This window comes from Centruroides vittatus, unplaced genomic scaffold, assembly GCF_030686945.1.
Source record: "Centruroides vittatus isolate TY-2023 unplaced genomic scaffold, ASM3068694v2 contig_975, whole genome shotgun sequence".
NCBI classification, from domain to species: domain Eukaryota; kingdom Metazoa; phylum Arthropoda; class Arachnida; order Scorpiones; family Buthidae; genus Centruroides; species Centruroides vittatus.
This window is the reverse complement of record NW_027122648.1, coordinates 425173-450912: the sequence shown is the minus strand read 5'-3', so window position 1 is coordinate 450912 and position 25740 is coordinate 425173. Positions and strand designations below refer to the sequence as shown.

The window sequence follows — 25740 nt, the reverse complement described above, 5'->3', positions numbered from 1 at the left end:
AATTTTATCTATTTTTTTTTTAATTTAACGAGTAGGAAAATTTAGCCAATGTTAATTACCATGGTAAACGTGTCCTAAATGTGTTAAATGGGTATTAAACGTGTGTTAAATGTGCTAAATGTGCTAAACGTGTGTTAAATGCGGTAAACATGTGTTAAATGGGTGTTAAAAGTGTGTTAAACGTGTCATAACCAAGGATGTGTTTCTCATGATTTCCGACGCCATGAGACAATGCGATTGACACATGAAAGGTGAGGTGTGTGTGGATCGCAGGAGCCAACATTTGTAAAGGGAGACATTACTTCTTGTAGTCGTAAAGGCAAGAGATGTGAATCGCAAGGTTGTAGTTATTAGAGGCTAAAACTTTTACATACAGTCCAGGAAAATTCTGTTCGAACCACTGATGTATCTAATTTCATAAATCACTACGTCCAGTTATCGATGGATTTAAGGTAAAATGATGAACTTTTTGTTTTTCATCTTCAATCCGAAAAAAAAAAATGAAACCAAAATCTCAGGAAAAAGTAAGTAGCAAATTCACGTTTTAAAAATGTTTTAGTTTAAAAAAAAGTTTAAATCTAGTTGCATATTGGTTAATGTCGACGGTCTCCATCTTGTTTGCACATATGCGTGTGCAAACAAGATGGCGACCAGAAGGGCCGTCATGTTTTGCTATCATAGGTAACATTAACCCAAAATGAAATATATTTATTTAATCATAGAAACTAAAAAATTACAGCATGCTCTATTTCCCAGACAACAAAAGTTTTGTTTTTCAAAATATGACAAAGGGAATTCAAATGGTCATAGAACACTAAAGATTTAGTTGTCAACTCACTGATAACTTGGCAACTAAACAATCACTAGAACACTAAATTTACATTTGGATTCAAAATTTAAAAATCCAGCAACAAGTTGCTGAACTTTCCTAGCAACATTTGATGGTACCATCTGTTATGATATTTTTAACTATTATAAAATAACAAAAAGCTTAATTTTGAGGGCATTGATGGGTTTTATATAAAATTGTAAATGCTAATAATGAGTAAAATCATCATTAAATCTGACCCTACTTGATATAGAAGCAAACCCCTTTATCTCCCCATCCCATTGACCTTTAACCACCAAAATTTATCATCATCAATCCCCCCTAATAAACAAGCCTCCCTACAAAATTTTAGAAATTTTTGACAAAAAGAATAGAAGTTATTAAGCTTCAAAGAGGGCAAACAAAATCATGCCCCACATACACTAACATCCATACATACAGAAAAAACCCCAAATTTTTTTGCATTTCTCAACATTTCAAGGCCTGAGTCCAAAAATGTAAATATCTTAGGGGTCATTTTTTAACCAGTCTCCATACTTTCCCTCTGTTATATATAAAAGTAAAATTTACAATAAACATATAATATAATCAAGATGGGTTGATAATAATGATAATAAAAATAAGTACACTAAAGAACATACACGAAGAAGGGATTTATCAAAATTCTCCCCCCTGGAGAGGGAGAGAAAGGATTAAGACTTATCCTAAGAAACAGCTTCTACTGTACTATTTTAAATGCAATTTTTTATTTTTAACTGCACTTTAATAGGGTATGCCATGAGAATGCACTGTAATAAAAAATTTTTGGAAATCTCCCACAGGGAAGAGGTAGAGGGTTAACGATTACCCTGAAGAACTCAACTTCTACTGTACTATTTTAGATGCAGTTTTTTGCATTTTTGACTGCGATTTAGTAGAGTATGCCATGAGAATGTACACTAAAAAAGAGATTTTTTGAAATTTTCTCCTGCAGGGGAGAGTGACAGGGGTAATTTTGAGCAAAATCAGGTTCTCCATCTCACAAATTTAACTGGCCAATAACTCAATAAGTTGACAAATTGTGTGTGTATGTACCAGTACATCTTAAAATTGTTATATTTTTAAAAATCTTAAAAATAACAACTTTAAAGTGCCAAGATTTGATTGGTCAAGTTACATTTAAGAATAAAACTGTTACTTTAGGCAGGTCATTAAAATTTTGAATTTTGTTACGCAATAGTATGTAAAATCAAAACTATATCAATGAATCCTCACATAATATATATAAGATTAAACAGGAAAAAATAATCTTTAACAGAGTTTAATAATGAAAACCATGAAGTTATTCATTTTCAAACAGCACAATTGTATAAATATAGTAAAAACTTAGCACACAGAAGCATGGCAAAAAGGACCAGAAAGTGTTAACTACCAAAGAGCTCCTGGGATTTATAAAATACCAATTAGGGACAAAAGATTCCTAGAGGACCTAATATATATATAGGTTCAACCAAAAGACCACTTTAAAAAATGTATAATAAAATACAAATTGGACAGAAAATGAAAGGCAATCCACTGCCCTTTCAATATATTCTAATGATAATGATATCCAAGTTGACTTACAAGTGAGATCAATTATAAAAACAAACGAAACAGAATTCAAGATTTTGGAGGTGCTAGAAAGCAGAAAAGCAGGGAAGATGTATCAACTTTAAAGAAGAAAAACAAAATTTTTCATGTATGGCATATAACAGGGGTGGCCAACAAGTCGATCGCTAGCAATGTCGTGACTTAATGTATTATATTTGTAACCGAACGCAACTGTATGCATGCAGTTATGACTCGACTCATAAGCAGTGAGTGAGTGCACTTCGTACTCAAACACAGTGTATAAACATAGTATGCATTTCACACTCCCCTCTCCCCACTTAGACTATGCCTATGACAACAAGTCGATCGCGACACATTTTTACGATAAAAAGTAGATCTTATGTGCACAAAAGTTGGCCACTCCTGGCATATAAGACCTGTAAGACCCAGGTCCTATAAGACACATTGTTATAGAAGACTTACTACATCAACTACAATTGCAGATACCTCATTGGTTACAATTTGAATTTAAATTCATACAAATATTTTCTTCAGTATCAAAGCAATTTTATCAACCTGAAGCAGACCAAAAGCATTTGTTTTGTATTAACTTTTTCTCCATCCTGCTGGGAGAAACATAAGGTTAGTGTATTTGTTATTTTAGAGATGTTGAACATAAGATATCCAAATTTGAGAATTTTCTTGTTTTTATGTAATATATGTTACGTTTTATGCAATATATGTTATGCTATGTTTTGTAATATACGTTATGTTTATAGTTTTATAAAGTTGTTATTGGAAAAGAGTAATTGCTTATCATTAAATAAAATTCTATAAATAGTATTGACTGAGAAGAAAACATAATAAAATCATCTTGTTCATGTAATATTGATTTTTGATTACAATGCATTATTGTTACTACTTTTAACTGTTATTAAACAATTCAAAATTTTGAAACTTACTTCATTCAATAACTTTAAACAACTAAGAAAAACTTCTTCAGATGTCATAATTTCTCTTGCAATAAAAAATGCCTTCTTTTGTTTCTTTGTTTGAAGAAAACTAGGTAAATGGTCTGCTTTCTCATCCTCACTTTCTTCAGATGATGATCCTTGCCAACTTAATTCAGAATTAGATGATCGTGCACTCGATATAGGAAGTCTGAATTCTGTAGATTGTGGCTGAGGAGAATGATCAGATAATACATCAACTAAAGGTTTTATTTTATGTCTAGGAAGAGCTTTAGGTGAAGGAGAATAAGAACATGAACTCTTTGTGTCATCTGTTGATTGAGCTTTTCTTCTTTTACGTCTTTCTAACATTAAACATAATTCCATTTGTACTGTTCGAGCACGATCTAATAAATCATCTGTGTCATCTGAATGCTCATCTTTAACTGAACTTAGTTCTCTTTCTGGTGATGTCTGTATTGATTTTTCAACAAAACTAGCTGAAGAAACTGGACGCTCACTTTCTGTTACTTCCTTCTCATCTTGCAGTTCTCCAGCTGTAGTTACACCAATATCACAATAAAATTTTGAACTTCTGCTACTCTTTTTTGAAGTCTCTGTTTTTGATTTTCCTTGTTTTTGTTTATTAGTGGGAGAATTACTGGAGTCTTTAGTTTCTTCACAGTTGTTGATTCCTTCCATAGATTCTTTCTGAGAGCTCACAGATGTATCAACATCTCCAAGATCACCAGAAACATCACTTTCATCATACCAACTGGAGGTACCTGATTTTTGTTTTGTTGGACTAGAAGATTTAGATCTTATTGGACTCTGAGATTTTCTTCTTTCAGTTTTAGGTTTTGATTTTTCTACAAAAAATGCACATTTTGATTCTCCACTTCCTTCAACAGTAGTAATATTCTCTAAAATGTCAACATCTTCATTTTTATCAGATTCTTGTTCTGTTACTGTATAATATGAAGAAGTTGAAATATTTGCAATCTCATCACAATTAACCAATTTATCTTCTGTATCTTCTCCAGCTGTATCTTTTCTAATTTCAGAATCAATATCTTGTTGCTTAACTTCTGGTTTTGTATCATCTGTTATAGAACTTCTCCTTAAACTTGCTGGAGAATGAGAAGTACTTAATCTCGACCTAGATCGAGGTGGTGGTGGTGGAGGTGGCAATGGTCTAAATTTCATTTTATCATAACTTGGGGATGCTCTTCCTTCTTCACTAACATCTGGTTCTTGAAATGTCATCTTTCCACGTTCCTTCTGAACAGTAGTATACAGAGTTTTTATGTCCTTGAGGGGTGGTGATACACTTAGTAAGTCTCTGTCTTCTAGTTTTTTAGAAACATCAGAATCAGAGAGAGAATGACTTCTCCGTTTCCTTCGTTGTGGTTTTTCTGTTAAACTAACTATCTCTACTGTTCTAGATCTATTTCTTTTAACTCTGGGAGGTGCTTTTGGTGGTAGTGTAGACAAATTTTTAGATGACTGTTCATCAAAAATTAGAGGAGATTTTATTTCCTCATATTCATGCATTGCAATAGATGAGGTAGGTGATACAGGAACTGATGATTCTAGAGACTGCTCTATTTTTTGTTCTAATACTTTTTCAGAAATATGTGTTAATGTTTCATCTTTTTTGGAATGCAGTTTTTCATATATTGGAGGTGGTGGTCTTGGAGGTGATGTCACTCGTTTTTTTGTTGTTGCTGAATTTTCTGAGACAGAAGTTTCAGGTAAACTAGACAATTTCTCTATTTTTTCTTCTTCTGTTACTTTATCAAGAGGCTCAGGTATTTTTTTATCAGAAGAATCTTTATCCTCTATCTTTGTAATGATCTTTTCATAAATTGGTGGTGGTGGTCTTGGAGGTGATGATACAGATTTTCTACTTTCAACTGAAGGTTTCTCTTGTGCATCATCAGAAATTACATCTGATTTTGTTTTCTGTTTAGGGAGTTTTTCATATATTGGTGGTGGTGGTCTTGGTGGAGAAACTACTCGTCTTCCATCAGTTTCTTCACCAGAGACTTTCTCTTTAGAGCTATAATCATCTGTTTTTTTTAGAGGTTTTTGATCTGGTAATGGTGGTCTTGGAGGAGACTTTGTGGTTTGATCTTTATTTTTCATTCCATTAATTTTATCATCTTTAGGTAATCGAGTACGTGGAAGAGGAGGTCTAGGTGGAGATTTTACACGTTTTCTCCCTCGTGAATCTAAAGTTGAGATTTCAGTTACATTTTCATTAATCTTTGTTTCTGATGTAACAATTGGTGTTTTATGAAGTTCTGATGGAGGCGGAGGCCTTGGTGGAGATTTTAATTTTTTCTTTTTTCTTTCTGCTGCAACTGGCCAAGTAAAACAGTGTGTGTCGTCTAATTGGTGATCAATACATTCAGAATCTAATGCTACCTTTTTGTCATCATCATTTTCAACACTATCTAAAGGAGCTGTAGTTTTCTCAATGGTTTCTGATGAATCTTGTTCAACTGGTAATGATTCATCAAGATTTACATTATTTGTATTGCATTTCAAAGCACTACTAACAATTTTATCTTCAATTGGAAACTCTTGTTTATCTTCAGTTATAATTTTATTTTCTTCAGAATCTCCAAGAGAATTTGTAGCATTACCATGTTGAATACGAGGCAATGGTGGTGGTGGCCGAGATGGTATATTTCGTTTTAATTTTGGAGATTTTTGAGAAGGAAGAGATTGAAGTCCATCAAGATAAGAATTTTTAACAACAGTAGTAAGAATTGATTTTTCAGGAGATTTCATTGCTGATTCAGATTCTATTTTTTTCAATGGAGTGATTCGCATTGGACTACGTTTTCCACTTCTGGGAAATGTTTTTGGTGATACAGAAGACAATTTTGAAACTTCTTTTTCTTTATTAGAAGTATCTGACTTTTCAATGTTTTCTTTATCATACTCTACATCATTTTCTTTCTGTTCTTTTTTAGCAAATGGTTTAACTGGAATTGGAGGTGGATATTTTCTTGGAAATGTATATATTTTTTTAGTTGGAAATGATTGTTTTAACTTGCATGCATCTGTTATATTTTTGTCCTCATTAACAGTTTCTGGCTTCAATTCAATTTCTTTTATATTTACTTGTTCTAATTTAGTTTCATTTTCAATAATATCAAGTTCTGGTTTAGCTTCATTTTCAATAATATCAAGTTCTGGTTTAGCTTCATTTTCAATAATATCAAGTTCTGGTTTAGCTTCATTTTCAATAATATCAAGTTCTGGTTTAGCTTCATTTTCAATAATATCAAGTTCTGGTTTAGCTTCATCTTCTGTTTTAGTTTCTTCTACAAATGGATTAATATACTCTGATTTAGTTTCACTTTTGGTTACTTTTTCCAGTTTTTCTACTTCATTCAACTTTGGAGGTGGTGGTCTGGGAGGAGAAACAACTCTTTTTTTAGGTTTACTTTCTATTTCTTTTGGAAGTACAATATCTTCATTTTGTATTGAATCACTTACTTCCTCTTTCAAATTAACAGTTTGTTCATCTTCAATAGATTTAATTTCATTTTTACAAACTGATTCATTATCTAAAATTACCAGCTGTGATATTTCTTCACACTTTTGTGGTGGTGGCGGCGGTGGTGGGGGCCGTGGTGGAGATTTTATTCTCTTTTTAGTTTGATTAGGTACTTTTTTAATTTTTTTCTTATCTTCAATAAGTATAGCATCTTCTGTAGCATCAGAGTGAGACATTTCTTTGGATGTTTCATCCAAACTGACATCAGCTTTTTGACTTGCAACTTCCACATCTGTTCCATTTTCTGTTCCTATTTTTATAGCATCCAATTCTGAATTTTCACCTGTTTTTTGAAAATCAAAAACATCTTTTTCATTTTTTGTCAAGCAAATATCTACATTTTTAGCTGTTGCAACAATTTGAGATTCTTTAAATTTTTCTTTGTCAGATATTACTTCTTTAGGAATGTTATCATCATCTTTTGTTGTTACATCTGATGTATAGTAACCACTTTCAGAATAGTCCATACAGCTTTCACCTCTTGATATTGTTTGTGCATCAGAATGACATGCAAATTCAAGTAAAAATACACTATTTTCATCAATGTCTCTGTAATCAGTAGATGATTCTGTTTCATCATCATCTACAAATCTTACTCCACGACTACCATCAATTGAAAGATCATCACCAACACTACCACTCTTCTGAAATTCTTGACTTCCTCTATGCCGTCTGACTTTTGATTTGGTTTCTAGTTTTGGCTTAGCTGAAGAAAGTAATTTAGTCTGTGGCACCAAATCAAAAGCTTTATTACGGATCATCCCACCAATTCTCATGCAGCAAGCTTCATCACCTGATTCTCCATTTTCTATGCTCTGCCTAGAAGCTCTTCTTAATCTGCCTCTTGTAGCAGGCTTTTTAATATTACTCCTTTCTGAAAGAACTGATGACGACATAACTGATGTTCCACTTGTTACAGTTTGACCACTTTTATCTTTAGTTTGAGATGAGAGAGAACTCTCTGCAATTTTATCTTCAAATGTACTGTCTTTCATTGGTCTAGATCTAAAGAATAAAAAATTACAAGTAAATATACAAAATTAATTATATATGTATATATTTGTATTTTCAAAAACAAATTCTAATTCTATACTTAGAAAGATATATGTACTGCAAATATTATGAAAATTAGAATATCAGCTGATAAATTTATTATATGAAGATATTTAACTTATATTGCTCAGTAAATTCAAACAATATACAGTAGAGCATCAATTATCCAACTCAATTGGGGACTGGGGTTGGTCGGATAACTGAAAAAACGGATAACCGAAAAGTATGAAAAAATACATTATTAGTATATTAGTATATCCCATGTAATTAGTATATTAGTATATCGCTATTAACCTACTTCACATTGAATTTTCACTGGTGTTAAGCCTAACAAAATTTTTTTTTAAATAATAAGCATCACTATTGTATCGTTAAAAATTATTTCTTTATTTTGCACAAAATAAATACAAAAATAAAGAAAAAAATAGAAAATTAAGCCTGGTTTAAATACTGGCCTCCCTTTCATGGTCGAGCCAATGTTGCCAGCTAAAACACGCAAAAATTTAACAAAAATAATATTAAAGTAGCCAAGACAACCAAATATTGTAGGGCCACATCACTAGCGGACATTTGAATTTGCCAACTAGAATGCAGTTGGTTAACCGATGTGACAGTTGATCAGGGGTCGGATAATTAATGCTCTACCGTATTAATTATTATTATTAAAACTGGATTAGCACAGAGGAAAGTAATATCTTGTTCCTTTATGTATTTAATGAAACTAAGAAAACTTCATCCCTGACTGAAGTGTAACAACAGCTTACAAACTCACATTAGATCATTTAGGGGCACTAAATTAATGCAACTTGTCAATCTGCATAAGCAGTGGATTCTTACCTTTGTTCTAAAACTTCCTTAACTTACATAATAAATGTTGTTCTAGATATAATACATTAATGTAAGTAGATTAAGGTGTTTATGGTGAATTTTTTGAGAAAAATGGGAAAAAGATTGGCATTCAGAAAAGAAATTGGCAAGAGCTTCACCCTATTTTAAATGTTGAGTAGCATGTGTCATTTGTTTATATTTTTACAATGTAAAATTTTTCTATTAAATTAACATGGGGATGACCTTTGACCTTCCAATATCTCCTGGTCTAGGTTGAATTTTAAAATTCAGACTCTATCATGTCACACCATTTTACCATTTATTACTTCTATTAAGGTACAAAATTTCACTCAAATTGATAAAGTCATTACTTTACAAATTGTAATGACTTGATCAATTTCAGCAATTTGTCAATTTGCTGAAATTGAAATTCAAGAATACTTTGGAAATTTCAATAATTATATATATATATATATATATAATATAATTATTGAATTTCCAAAGTATTCTTGAGTTTTATTTATTTATTTATTAAATCTAACAAAGGTAAAAAGTAAAAACAGCAGAAAAAGTATATATCTTAATCCCTAAATTTTGATGTTTATCTAAACAAGTGGAAATACCTGATTTTGCTTAGATAATTTAATTTTTGTTGTTAATATATTATTTCACTATTGGCAGAGCAACATATTTACATAAATACTAGCTGCATTGAAAAATAACTTTTATCTTAAAGCAAACTGACACATGATTGTAAACATGTAGACATTTGTAATGTTTACATGTTTCTCTGATTTGTAAACATACAAAGATATAAGAGTTATTTTCTGTCCAACTTTTAAACATGCCTCATTAACTGAATTCAAATTGATAATTGGCTATCCAGTTACCAGCTGTTCAAAATTCAAGGCAAAGGAATTGCAACTCATCTTCAGCACTCTGAATGCATCTATATACATAATATATATATATATATATATATATGTTATATGCTTGCTTGCTCATATGCATTGTTCTATAGTTCTCTTTATTATTATTATTATTATTACATTATTATTAAATTGATTAGAGAAGCCAATGTATGTAAGGAACCAATGTTAATCAAAACTCAAAAAAAAAGCAATATTTTGTGCAAACAAAACATAAGAATAGTGCTGCTAAAAAATCAAAATTTTATGACAATTACTAGTTAAAACTTCTTTAATGTATTTTAAAATTTGCATTGAGGTGAGAAGTCACCAGAATAAAGTCTTAAAATTGTTAGAACTTTTCAAGTAACACACACTACCAGGTCAGCATTCATGGAACTATACTGTATTACATTCACATTCTCTTGTCTTTGTTGACAAAGTACTCTTCCACAATTCAGCTTCAATAATGCAGAGTAATTATCAGTCAAATCAGTCAGTTAATTAGTACTCTAACTAGATGTGTCACAATTTCAAGTTGTTATAAACTGTGGTACTCACAAAACCAAAAATCCAGTATTGGATTTTTGGTTCTGAGTCTGATCTATACTTTTCATCTAGTATACTGTATATATTACTTAGCTCTTAGTAAATTGGCTGTCAATTTTTTAAGTGTTAGAAGATAAAAATTTTATGAAATGGTGTGGAATTATTATTATACTAGTACATATTTCAGCATTATTTACATGGTTTGTCTTATAAATATTTTTAATCCAGGCTTAGTAAATACTAGTGTTGTGTTGTGTTCCAAAGACACTTGGCAAGTTTTTCCATCAAATATCTTTATTCGGTTTAATCAAGTAATTTCTCTTCATGTCTGTAATCCTGGTGTTGGCTTCTTTGCATTTTTGTTTGATGAGTCTCGCCATTTCTAGTTGAACCCAGGTTGAACCCGCAGCCTCCGCTTGCCGTGCAGTGCGCTACCAATTGCGCCACCCGGACCCCAAGCCAGTCATCACTTCCAGACGTACGACTTTGGTATAGAGATGACATAGAGAGTCAGTATAAACATTTTCTTGTTTATACTGACTGTCTTAATGATGCCTAACGCTTCCCTCTATACCAAATTCATTTGTATTTATTATTTAATTATAGCCATACAACAGCCCGATTATTTAGGTGTTTGTTGGTTTATTAACATATCATCAAGCTTTGAGATGTATTATATTTATATAGATAATATTGTATTTTTTAAATAAAAAATAAACAGAATTCAAAATACTACACCAATCAGGCTTTGGAATGTTTATATAAAGTAATCAAAAATTATTAAAAATGGATACTATCCCACTACTGAACAACATAAACTTTACAGACTGTAGAGTTTATCTAAAAGTTGGTCATAGACATGACTAAAAAGATAATTATGCATTTTTCAACATATTTCCAAAAGGCATAATATGTTATAATGAATAATTTGTAGTATATACAGTATCCACTTGTTTTATTTTTATTTCTTATATAATATTCATTCAATAAACATTAAAAACTTTTTGACAAAGTTTAGTTAAATATAGTTTTAAACTAATAACTTAACAACACAGCTAAATGAGAAGAACTTATCACATCAGGACAATATGGAAAAAGAGGCACAAGACAATCAGATATAAATTTTATTGATATGAGAATGCTAAGACCCCTCATCAGCCCATTTAAAGAGTAGAACATGGCATCTTTGTCCTAATACAATATTTGAAATATTGTATTAGGACAAAGATTATAGTCTGGTATCAAACTCAGTGTACTAAGTATACAAAATATTTGATACTTTTATGGCTTAATTTTAACAATAATAGATAATACTATATTAAACATAATTAAATTTGTACAATACAATAATAAACATAATTGATGGTTGCAGTTAGTCTAGCACAGTCAAATAAAGATGTCTTCATAAACAAAATTGGTTCTATTAATAATAGGTTATTAGTTACTTTTATGACTTAATTTTAATCAATTAAATTTAAAAAGCAAAAAATTTTGAGTTAATTTACTTTACTGAATTTAATTTTACTATTAGTAGACTTTATGTTGAAATAGGTATGAATAAATTCATATTGACCTATTATATCATCATTATTAATACAAAAGTGTACAAACAATTAATTACAGTCCATTAAATTATAATCTGTATATTGATTTTTACCTTTTTTACATTTTGTTGTTTATACTGACTGTCACAATTTTGCCAGAAATAGGATTTTTGTTGTTGAAAGTTTAGACAAATGGTTCCAAGGAGAGCTCTACCACCTTCATGTGGAAAGAGTGCAAATGATGGTGACCAGAAGGACAAATGGCTGGGGGTGTGGACATAGGGTGCTGTTACAGAGGCTAGGGAAGGTTCGTTGACAACATAATTCTTTCCACTCACAAACTGGGTAAGAGGGAACATTGCATAAATGGTTACCAGATGTAAAGAGTAAAGAATGGTAAGGGAAATTGGAGTAGATTTTATGCAACCAAGAGGTATTGGCTCTAAAAAGGTTGTGAATCACAGATTTTATGTTAATCTTGATCTCAAATCTCTTGACATAGATATATTTGATGCTACATGAAATTTGGAATGAAATTTTGTCCTAATACAATATTTTAAATATTCATAGTATTAACTGCCATGTTCTACTCTTTAAACAGGCTGTTGAGGGGTCTTAGCACCAGAAATGCATTCCCATAATCAATGAAATTTATATCTGATTATCTTGTACCTCTTTTTGCATCTCATCCTAATGTAATAAGCCCTTCTCATTTAGCTGTGTTGTTAAGCTATTAGTTTTAATGTAGATTTGGAAGCTAGAAGTGTACTTATTTTATTTTATAGTTTTAAACTTTTAAGTATATACACCAGTTGTTCCACAATTCTTGACCAAGAGCTGTACATTACCCAAACAAGACTCTTGAACTGTAATTTTCAACCAGTGTGCCATGAATTGTAAGTTGTGATCAAAATTTTTGGAAGGTTATCAAGTAAATTATTTTCAAAAGAAGCCCAAACAACAATAAGTACACATGTCAAAGTTAAAACCTCTAAATTGATATTCAAGCTTTTCATTGTTATAATAAATAAATGTATACATAAAGTAGAAAATTATATATTCATAAGCAAAATTATATGTGCATAACACCAGGTTATTTCATTTCAAATGAAATTTTCTTTAAATCAAAAATGTATCTATAATTGCCCATATTTAGTTCAAATTATTTTAACTTAGAAATAGCAGGACATTGGACAGGTTTAAAGGCATTTATCATCTCACTTTTAAATGCAAATTAAGACTTAGTGCTAATTGCTTTTCTTATTTAAATTAATACTTTTCATTTACATAACTATTGTTGTAACCTGCTGCTATTTTAAGGAACAACAAAACTGTTTATTTAATTCACAAAAAACATAGACAAAATGAATTAGGTTAAGTGATAAGTAATATGGTAAGAGAATGTCTAAAAACACAACTTTAAATCATGTGATTTTGCTATGGAAATTTAATTAGGTTCAAGTGTGTCATGAGATAAAAAAGGTTGAAAACACTGCTCTAGAACATTTAAAGCTAGTAGTATATGCTAGCAACTTGAGATTTGCTTCATTTTATACAACCTGCACCCTTCACATAGTAACATGGATCCTTGATCCTATGAATCATAGTATTCTAGCCATGAATAAAAAAAATATATTATATACAGGTAACCCCCTTATAACACGGCACTTCTATAGCACGGATTCACTCTAACATGGTTTGAGAATTGGATTACCCTCGTACAACATGAAATGTAATAAAAATCATTAAAAGCAAACTTTATCTAATTTGAAATTAGGGAAATCCCTGTACAACAGTTCAATAAACGTGATAAAGCTTTTATGTGCGAAAGATACCTCATTTGACATTTTTCATTTGAGGTTGTATGTACTATCAGATTTTCATGCATAATTTTCATGAACTATTAGTACTTAAGTACAGTATGTAAATTTTCTTTTCCAGCCTTCTGTCGATACACGTGGTCCTTCTCAAAACTTTTTTCAGTGTTGCCAGATCTTGATGCTTCTCGTTTTGTGTTGCCAGATGTTTTTCCCTTATTCCATACTTGCTTTATTCCGTCACTGGTTCTTAGGCATTGAACCGCACCTCCGACTGTTGGGACAACACATCTTTACAAGTATACTTTAAGACTAATTGTCTCTCTTTTTTGGATATGTAGATTAAAAATTTTCTGTTAATAGTGCTTAGTGATGAGGATGAAAACATTGTTTAATTTATATTCATATGTATCACTTAAGAAATAAAGATATTTATTTTAATTATGAAAATATAGCAGCATGTTTTTTTAATTTTTGGAACCTAACCCCATTTTTGTACTAGTTCTTTGTTTCATATAACATGGATTCACATAACACAGTAATTTTTTGGAACATAACTCCCATGTTATATGGGGGTTACCTGTACTATATATTACAGTATAAATAATTTATTAATGTTGAACACTAATTTATTATTCAAAATTTTAAAAATAATACTTTTTTTAATATTTAGTTTTTAAAATTCTATTTATTCTTCTTTTATGTTTGAATTTAGATAGTTTTATTACTACTAAAAACTGCTTGAACTTTCTATCTGCATTGGACTTAGGGATAGAAAAAAGAGAGATAATTATATAATCGAGTCCGTATAAGTCATTGTAGGTATAACTACACACCATCAGTTAAGTAGTCAATTTTCTGTGGTCCCAGCCGACTTACATAGGCATTAATGTTAAAAAAAATTCTGGTTTAACTCCGGACACCGTTTTAACTCGTCACCACTGGATAAATCAACATACTTTTGCTGTCCCACACTCGTTTAGACCTCTGATAAGTCGACTCCCCTCCTGAAAAAAAATGACTTCACACCACACTGTGCAGTGTAAAGTCATTTTTTTCAGGAGGGGAGTCGACTTATTTATTAATATAAATGCCTTAACATTTTATGTATTTTTATATATAAAATAACAACAGATAAACAAAAAGAAAATATACAATCCATATCAACGTCACAGCAGAATCAGATTTTGCATTTTCTCACGTCATGCATTATTTGTAACACCTGTTTCACATTTCTGTCAGAAATGAGTGTCTGAAAGCTAACAACACTTACACTGAAAAAAAAATACAAACTTGTGTCTGAATTTGAATGTAAGAAAACATTGCAAGCAGAATTTGCAAAGCAAAAAAACCTTCCAACAACAACATTGGTGGGAATCCTGAAAAAAAAAGAAGAAATTAAGAAACTTTTTCTTGGATCTTTGTCACGGCTGTCTCAGAAATGCCAGAGAAAGTTGCTATACAAAAGATGTCGAAGATGCTCTGGTACGTTGGCTACAGCAAATTTCATTCATCAAACTTTCCTGTTTCAGGACCAATACTGAAACAAAAGACAATGGAAATCACTAGGTACTTGGAGTAGAAACCAACTTTAGTGCCACTGATGGATGGTCAGAGAGATACATTGCATGTATTATACAGGGTGCATAGGAAAGTCCCTTTAACTGGAAAATTCTTGCAAACAGAGAGAGCTAAAGCTATGCAAGTGAGGTAACAGTATAGTAAAACGACTATGCCCGACCTAATACAGATGACAGCAGCGCCCCTAGTGGCAAAATTTGGAAGATAGGCAGTGCAAATTGAAAACGAAAACAGATAGAGCAAACTTTCCGATTAGAAAGTTTTAGAGCATCAATTAATTAGTACGAAACAACATGTGGTTCACACGGATAAGATAAATTGCCGCCTGTATACCCAAAAGTGTCCGAAAACAATGCATGCCATTTTGTGAGACGTTTGAAAGGAATAGCCAGAGGTATGAAGAAATACGCACAATTTATTGCATAAAATACGTACTTATGTCAATACAGTTTGATAACATCACACAAAAAACAATGGAAAGGCAAACTGTCACACAGTGATAACAAGTTAATGTCGAGTATGTTCAAAAACTTATCACTGTGTGACAGTTTGCCTTTCCATTGTTTTTTGTGTGATGTTATCAAACTGTATTGACATAAGTACGTATTTTATGCAATAAATTGTGCATATTTCTTCATACCTATGGCTATTCCTTTCAAACGTCACACAAAATGGCGTGCATCGCTTTTGGACACTTTTGGGTATACAATTTATCTTATCCGTGTGAACCACATGTTGTTTTATACTAATTAATTGATGCTCTAAAACTTTCTAATCGGAAAGTTTGCTCTATCTGTTTTCATTTTCGATTTGCACTGCCTATCTTCCAAATTTCGCCACTAGGGGCACTGCTGTCATTTGCATTAGGTCGGGCATAGTCGCTTTACTATACCGTTACCTCACTTGCATAGCTGCATAGCTCTCTCCGTTCGCAAGAATTTTCTGGTTAAAGGGACTCTCCTATGCACCCTGTATAAAGCACTACTGTATTTTCCTAATTAAAGTTTTGTGGTTTTTTTTTCAACTTCATTTTAGTCATCATATTGGATAACTCGACACATTTCCACTTCCCCTTGGGGTGTCAACTTATGCGGACTGAACTGTATTTTTATTCAACTTTAATTGAAAATAGTTTAGCAACATAAAAAAATAAAATAACAATAAATAAAATTTTCTTTTTGACTCTAAGAAAACAAGATTCTAGATCAAAAGTGCATAATGAAATTTCAATCAACAATTTTCTATATATCAATTTTCATGAATTTGCTTCAAATTCATCAAAATTGATTAATGAAAAATTGGTTCTATATAAAATTGTATAGAACAATTTAGCCTCACCAATTTGAAGTCTAATAAAATATTAAAAATTTGAAATAATCCAAAACAAATTTATTCAAAAAATTTTTACCCTGGACTATAATATAGCTGGTTATGCTCTTAGAATGAACTAAATAGATTCAAATTAACTCCTTTCTTTTTTAAAAGATATATTAATTTTCTCTATAAGATAAGAGACAATGATGATCTACCAACAAAATATATACAGGGTGGGCCAATGAAAACGAAACGGCAGAGTGTTTGTGTTTGTCCAAGCAAATCGCTTGGACAGGTCGATTTTATTCTCGAGAGGACATCTTATGCAATAAAGTTTTTGCGAATCTGAATATTAACTAAACAAACATTTTTTTTTTTTTTTTCGAAATAAATGTTTGTTTAGTTAATATAAAATAAATGAATTTTTAAAATTTTTTGTTGTCTGTTGTATTCAGAATCGCAAAAACTTTATTGCAAAAGATATCTCCTCGAGAATAAAATTGACCTGTCCGAGCGATTTGCTTGGACAAACACGAACACTCTGCTGTTTCGTTTTCATTGGCCCACCCTGTATGTGTGTATATATATATGTATATATATATATATGTGCAATATAAAAAGTTTCGTCAAAATCCTCAAACAGGTACTTGGATTAGTCAAATGAGAAATATCGTCAATGAATATGGAATTTCTATAACTCCATTATTAAAAAATTCAGAAATTAGTGATTTTATAAGGAAGCAACTAATCCAAAATTCATTGGAAATTACTTTAGCTCAAGACATTGAAGAAATGCATAGGAGAAGAGAACCTAAATGGTATAAAATTATGTTGGATTACTCCTTCAATAATAACTATATACTATCTAACATGTCGTTTACAGTCAAGAAATTTTTTATTCAACTAAGATTAAATAGCAAAATTATTATAGTTAACAATAGAATCTATGAGCTTTCAAAAACAAACTGTCCTAGATGTCAAGAGGTATTTACTAAATATCACATGTTTTGTGAATGTAAAAAAGGTTAAATAAAGTTAAGAGATCACGCTATGTTTAACTGGGTTCTGGTAGAAAATTCCACTGAGTTTGGCATTAAATTAGTTCCTTTTTTAACACTACACACTACACATCACACCCCCTGTGGTCCAGAACGGAAATAATAAAATGTTGCAACAATCGAAGGCTTGTGTTCATCTGGGAAGCGCTACTCACAACTACTACGGAAGCATGCAATGTCCCCACCCTAGATCTACCCAGGGTGTGGGTAGCATTGTATCGGCGTTTAAACAATGAAACGCGCCTAACATCGTATCGCCATCGCAGTGTCAATTCCACACATGTGCCGCTCGCACCGTAGATTTAAGAATTTGAACATGTCAACATCATTTTGCACATTCTTAACGGAATTACCGGATGCCCGTTTTGAATTCAAAAATTCTGTTCTCTGTAGAACATTCTGCACGTTTGTTTTTAAAATCATTCTTTTCACCTGAAGACGACGATTATAAACTCATCGAAAGTGCTAGTGTTAAAAAAGGAACTAACTTAACGCCGAACTCAGTGGAATTTTCTACCAGAACCTAGTAAAAAAGGTTATGAACTAAGAAACAAAGTGGATTTAAATCAACTAAATTTTCTTAAAGAGGAAAATCAAATGTATCATTTGTTTCATGAAGCAAATACTGTAATGATTTACAAATTATTCAATTATGCAAAAATCTTTTGTAATCAACCTCCTTAAAATCTAAAATATTTGTACTATTGGGTTGTTCGGTAAGTAATTTCATTTTTTTATTACTAGAAGAATTAGATGTATTTTTACCAGCCAATTTCATTTTAAACCACATTTTCATTATATACTTCGACAGCTGACATTTTAAGGCTTATTTGTAAAAAATTTTGTTTGGTTCTGTACAATTGTTTTGTTTCGGTGACCCATCAAATTTGGAAAATCGAAAGCAACATTTTTGGCATATTTTGCTTTTATATAACTAAAAAATCAAAATGCCGTTCAAACAAGAAAAAAATTGTGTTACATGTTTGGAGAAGTTGTGTTGAGAGAAAGACAGTGCCAAAACTGGTTTACAAAATTGCGTTCTGGCAATTTACACCACATTCGGGATGGCCATTTGAAGCCAATGAAAACAAAATAAAGATACTGATTGAAGCAATCTGCCATATAACAACATGTGAAATCACTAAGAGATTAAATTATTAAATCGAACCGTTTATTATTACTTAAAACGAATTGGTTTCGTTTCAAAGCTCAATATATAGGTTCCAGTGTTATTAATGAGAGATGCTCTCTATGGTTGGATTTTATAGAAACTTTTTTTTAAGCTTTTACCAGACAAATTCACAATTGATTCGAAAGTGTACTGCCATCAAGTAAACAAATTGAGTAATATCATCAAATAGAAAAGGCCAGAATTGATCAACAAACAAAGTGTAGTATTTTACCATGATAATGCTAAATTTCATGCTTATGATACGGTGCCTAGACAAGAACTCTGGAGGTGTCTAAGGGAAAAGCTAGTTCCTGAAAAGTATGTTAGATTGATACAGGAACTGTATAGGGATGTGGCCACAAAGGTTAGGAGCTGTGTTGGAGTGTCCCGGTGCTTCAAGGTGGGAGTTGGTTTACATCAGGGGTCAGCACTGAGCCCCTTCTTGTTTAACATGCTGATGGAGGTGATCACGGACGGGGTCAGAGAAGAGGCGCCTTGGACCATGTTGTATGCAGATGATATCGTTCTGTGCACCGAGACTAAAGAGGAGCTGAGGGTTAAATTGGAAAGGTGGTTGGGCACGTTGGAAGGGAGGGGCTTGAGGGTGAGTAGGAGTAAAACAGTGTATATGTGTAGTGGGGAGGTGGATAGTGCCCGGGAGAGGGATCTGGAGTTGAGGGGAGACATATTTCGCAGAGTCAATACCTTTAAGTACCTGGGGTCAACTGTGGCGGAGGATGGAGGTGTGGATAAGGAGGTGACAGGCAGGATTCAGGCTGGCTGGAGGAATTGGAGGGATATGTCAGGTGTGTTATGTGATAAGAGGGTGCCGCTTAGGTTGAAAGGGAAAGTTTATCGGATGGTGGTGAGACCAGCTATGCTGTATGCTATTGAGACTGTGAGCTTGAGGAAAACCCATGTCAAAAGGATGGAGGTGGCGGAGATGAGGATGCTCCGCTGGATGTGTGGGGTTACGAGAAGGGATCACATTCGAAATGAATGTGTGAGGGGGACTGTGAAAGTTATGAACATAGAAGCAAAGATACAGGAGGCAAGGTTGAAGTGGTTTGGTCATGTGGTACGAAGAGAAGAAGAGTATGTGGGAAGAAGGGTTATGCAGATGTCAGTGAGGGGGAGGAGGAGGCGGGGACGACCGCGGAGACGGTGGATGGATCTTGTGGCGGAGGACTTGAGAGGGAGGCATCTGAATGTGGAGGCAGCCCAAGACAGGGAGCAGTGGAGGCGACTCATCAGAAACAGCGACCCTACATAGAGTGGGAAAAGCTGAGGAAGAAGAAGAATGCTAAATTTCACACGTTTGGTAACTCGTCAGAAACTGTTATAGCTTAGATGGGATGTGTTATCACACCAACCATATTCGCCAGATCGGGCACACTCAGATTATTACTTGTTCCAGTCTATACAAATTTTTTTTAACTGTAAGACATTTACTTGAAACGACAGTGGCGTGCCGTCATTGGAAGCGATGGAAGCGCCGATTCCACCTTCCAATGACCTTCCCTTGAATTTTATAAAATATAAATTTTCATATTTTAACGTACTTTGAATTAATTAAAATTAATATTTTATTATAACTGCATTATGTATCTTTTACAAATTTCTATACTACGTGTGAAAAAAAAATGATAAAATTGCTATTGTATATTCGAATAATTCGGTGGCGGAAGGAATGTCGAAACCGGGTCAGTCTCCAATCAGCCAGATTATATAGGCATTAGCACATGCGGTTTACAGTGCACCAACCTCACCCGGTTTAGCTGGTAGAAGCGACACACTCGTAAAGAGTACAGCTTTATATCCCGGAGCGGTTGTGGGCTGTTAGCCACCTGCGTGTCAACTTCCAAGCAGCCAGATTATAGGCATTGGCGCATGCGCTTTACAGAGCACCAACGTCACGGTTTAGCTGGTAGAAGCGACACACGCGTAAAGAGTACGCGACTTTATATCCCGGAGCGGTTGTAGGCTGTTAGCCGCCTGCTAGATATTCGGCCACCTTCGCCCGATTATGTGAATCATGAGCAGACTAGATCAACGGCGGGCAACCCGCGGGCCAGCTACGGCTGGCGAAAAGTTTCTATCGGCCCGCGAGATCTTTAATAGATTATTAAATTGGAAAAATAACTATTAATTAGTTATTTTTCCAATTCTTTGTAATTTTCGAAAACGATAAGAGAAATAAATGTAGTAATTAACTTTTTATTCATTTATTTCATATTTGCAGACTAAAAAAATTACGAGTCACAAGAAGGCGTCAATTAACTACTACGGCGCGGAAAAAAACGTAAAATTTATTCTGGCCCATGTTATAAAAAGGGTTGCCCACCCTAGACTAGATTTATAACAACCCAACCGATAGGAGTTTACTGGCACGTTTTTATGATAGTTCTGTATAGTTGACAGGAGTTTAAAAAAACTCCATTAAAATATTTGATATATTTATTCTGCGTTTATTCCGCTCTCCCATCTTATATTACTTACGGATTTCGATGTTAAACCGGTGATATTACGATTTAGTATGTCCCATCTGTAAGGGGATGCAGAAAAAACGTGTACAATTCTAGTACAGTGTTAAAAATTAACTGTTACTTTGGCAGCATCATTTACAACCAAATTTAATGAATGAGACATACAGTACATACAATGGTACAAAAAAAAAAGCTTTAGAATTTATTTTCCTTAAATTTACGATTTATATATCCGTTGTCATAAAAATTTGTCTTTCCACTGTTTTCCCAAGACTACAGATATTCAGGTACAAAGTAACTGGTTTCGACTTATTTCTACTTAAGAAGTGACTAAATAATTAAGAGATTAGGGAATGGGGACATAAATAAAACCCTGTTGAAAGAGCCAGAATTTTACTTCAACAAAAGCTTAACAGAACCAATCACTCGCTCAGTACAGTGGGAAACTGATTTCCGTGTACACCTGGTATTAAAACGAATTAGTTAGAAAACGAATGACTATTAAGTTTAACATAGTTAGATTTTTACAGCTACGGTGAGAAACGTTTAAAATTTACAACAGCCCTGTGGCATCCTTTGAGATATACTAGTGATGCGACAAAAGAGGCATTTGACATTGACCGGTATCGGCACCCTCGGGATTTGGCACGCACACACTCACTACACACCTACCTGGACCGTCACTAGTTCCATCCATTAGCTACTCGTATCAAGATATTTGACTAAGTGGATTGTTTTAAGATTTAAAAAGTAAAGAATATTTTATGTTATTTTTATGTACGTTTCTTTACAAAGCTATATTTTAATTATAATTTTCTTTAAAAGTATATTAATACAATCGAACAATATATTGTACCAGGTATGTATATCCACCGCACATTTTATTTCACCGAGTAAGTTTTTATAATTTATTTTTAATTTTAGCCCTTATATCGTGGCTAGCGATTCAGAATGTAATTGTGATATTAAAAATACATTTAGAGAAGTCTACAGTTTTTACTGGCTTATCGAACAAATGAATACGAATGGACCCTAGACCAGTGATTCTTAACAGGGGGGCCGCGGCCCCTGGGGGTCCATAAGAAGTTTGCCGGGGGCCGCCAAATTATGCAAAATTTTTTTCAGAATATAATAAAAAGAAAATTGATGTATAATTCGAATATCGTATTGAAAAGTGAAATAAGAAAGATAAAGTTTTTCTATTTAGTTTTTATTTATTTATTTTGTATTTCTTCCTACATACAACTTTGTTAGTACAGAAGAAATAAATGTAAATATGCTACTTACACCGCAGTATTTACTTCTTTTATTCCAAAGCAATTTTAAGAAACTATTAATGCTTGGAATTTTAAAAATAATTAGGAAAAATAGTAGGCTTTGAAAATTTAAATATTTTTGCAAAAGTTATGCAAAATCCTTACCACAAGTGGGCGTTTTAGTTTTAGTTTAGTTTTAGCATCGACATTGGATCGATTTATCGACATGTTTCTTATTTTATTTTCTGTTAAAAATTAATGAGTTTTCATGTTTAATTGTGAAGTTTGAATGTTATTTAAATAGATAATGAAATAATAAAGTTATGATTTACATTTATTATATAAAAAAATAAAGCAATAATAAAAAAATCAATTTATTATAGATAAATTATCAAATATAAATTATTATTAAAAAATGGGGGTCACAAAAAAATTATGAAATATTTGGTGGGCCGCGAGTATAAAAAGGTTAAGAACCACTGCCCTAGACCATCACTGACGCGCAATTAACTGATTGCCCCTGGAAGTCGGCTTCTTACAGAAACACAGCTTCCCTGTCATCAAATGTCACAGCACGCCACTGTTGAAACGACAATGTCAAAAATCACTTGGATCAGTTTTTTGTAAACAACGATCAAAATTTTTATGAATGTGAAATCATGCTACTACCAGAAACAATGACAACAGGTATTTGACCAAAATGGTCAATATATAATTCAATAAAATATTTATTTCTTATAAGAATACTGCATTTATTTTTCTATGGAAAAAACGAAATTACTTTCCGAACAACCCAATAATTCAATTAATGAATGTAATAAGATGTACAGTTGATACCAAAAGATATTTTAATGTTATGATTAAGGTGAATACAATGTAACAACACCCTGTAATAGCAGGTTATGGCCTAATGTGACTAATAAATTTATTATCATCATCATCACTATTATAGAACAATTTCTATAATAAGTGCCAACAAGAACTATATTAATTTTTCATTTCTTTTTGAAATATATAAAACCAAATGTTCAATAAAATGATAAATTTAATTTCATTAGTCTCTTATATTTAATTTTTAATTTATTATTATGGTAGTTTAATTGCACTAATAATGTATTAATAAACTTAATTTGAAAGACAGCTCTCTTCTAAAATTTAAAATTACCCTAAACCTAGATTAACAGTAATACTAAATGTCAGGTATCCACTCCTGTACTAAATATAGCAGGTTGGATATACAGCTATTACCTAGGTAATTTGGTATTTGGATTAGTTTGGTACCTTGCACTCATGCATACCACTTAAAAGATTATGTATGTGTATGAAAAAAAATAATAAAAAACAATGATTTTTAAAATATTTTTATAGAAAAGGTTTTCTAATCTATTTAGCTATGATCTATCAGTGAAGTTAGATGGCCATGGCTATCTGACTTCACTGATAGATCATAGCTAAATTAGCAGACTCCATGAAATAAGTTGTTAGTATAAGGACTGCATTAAAAAAACTATGGATTTAAAATAAACCAAGTGCATATCATAGACTGGCCAACAATAAGTTCTGACTTAAACTGAATGAATATCTCTGCGGATATCATCTCTGCGGATGTTTGTGCTCAAGGTCATCAATTTACAACTGTTGATAAGTTAAAGCTGTAGTCTGAATGCAGTTGTTTTCACTGGTGCCTGAAACTGTTTGAAATCTGGTTGGTAATATGCCTGATCAATGTTCTGAGCAATTTGAAGCTTACAACAAAAAAACACACCTTTAAAAAAACACAAAAGATGTGTTTTTTGTTGTATCTAGCTATCCAGTTGATACAAAATTTATGGCAGTTTGAAGCAATAAAACTTAAAAAATATAGATGTTCATATACTTTTGAGACAGGTTATTTTTGCAATTTATTTTCTCACATGAATGCTGTGAACAGGTCCTTGTTTTCAAGTATTGTGTACTTACTCTATCTCATTTTATTCATGTAAATAAATTTTCAGACAGACATTATACTAGAGGCTCAGTGTAATCTCCTTCAGAGGTCTAGCCTCAGCATTTCATGTTGTTCTCTTCCATGTAGCATTTATAATAATTCTGTATGTACATAATTAATGTTAGTTTAAAAGTTTTTATTTAAAATAAAAGTTAAAACTAATATTAAGTTTTAAAACTTAGCCATGTAATTTTGAGTTTTAAAAATTATCTTTAACAATCAGTAACAATAGTAAAACACCTGTATTAACTGTCCAAATATTAAAATAAAAAAGATAAAGCAGTGTATGATCACAATTTATCCAGTCTAATTTTGAGTAATTGTAAAATAAAATAATACAATTTTATAATTCAAAAAACAATAAATAAATCTTATTACACATATCTAAAAGTTAAAATTAATGCCTTATACTCATTCAAAGGATTTAATAAAAAAACCATACTAAGTTAATCTCTAACAATATCTATCAAAAAGATCAGAAACCATTTGTTTTTTATTTGTATTTCTACTATATAAGCAACTTTCAGGTGATTTTTAAGAGTGCTTTTTTCATATAGTAAATATAAATTTGTTACAAATTTTAGTCCTTTCAAAACCTTTTTATTTCCAGTAAAATATAATAATATTTACTTGCACAAACAAACGTTTTCATATCTCTATTGAGATCTGCTTCAGGTTCAATAATATTCCACCAATGGAATGCCCAAAGTTCAAAAATTAACTGCCAATTAATTCAAGCATTCAAATTATTTGGAGCAAATTAATTTGGCTATTTATGTTCTACTCCATTATATACATTCACTGTCTGCATACTAATATTTTATCCCAAAATTCTATGAATAAGATGTCAATTTTGTTGTGGATCTTTCTGATATGTATATTGTCATGCGTATGATATAGTATTGTCGTCTTTATAATTTATACAGAACTACTTAGAAATGATAAAGACAAGCTGAGTAACATGAAAGCACCAGGGATATACAAAATACCAATCAAAGATAATAGGTTTGATAGAGACTTAGTGTACATAGAATCAACAAAAAAGGTCACTACAAAAAAGATTAAAAGAACACAAATATGATATAGACAAAAGTAAGAATACCACAGCATTGGCAACATATGCGTCAGACCCAGATATACATGCTGACCTAGGGAATGCTACCCTTATAAAGAAATCATTCCAAATGGACCATAGAAGAGAATTGAAAAAATTGGAAATGTACAAAGCTAGCAGAGCAGAGAACTATATAAATTATAAAGATAACA

General features: G+C 32.0%; 1 protein-coding gene across 2 annotated transcripts in view; it reads right to left on the bottom strand.

Annotated features, from left to right (window-relative positions):
- The window catches only part of LOC136985681 (uncharacterized), a 73354-nt gene that overhangs the window by 32549 nt on the left and 15065 nt on the right, over positions 1 to 25740 (bottom strand). For both annotated transcript variants that reach the window (XM_067283009.1, XM_067283010.1), the window contains one exon: positions 3361 to 7927. In XM_067283009.1, coding sequence (XP_067139110.1) covers positions 3361 to 7927 — 4567 coding nt within the window. The remainder of the gene's footprint in view (positions 1 to 3360; positions 7928 to 25740) is intronic.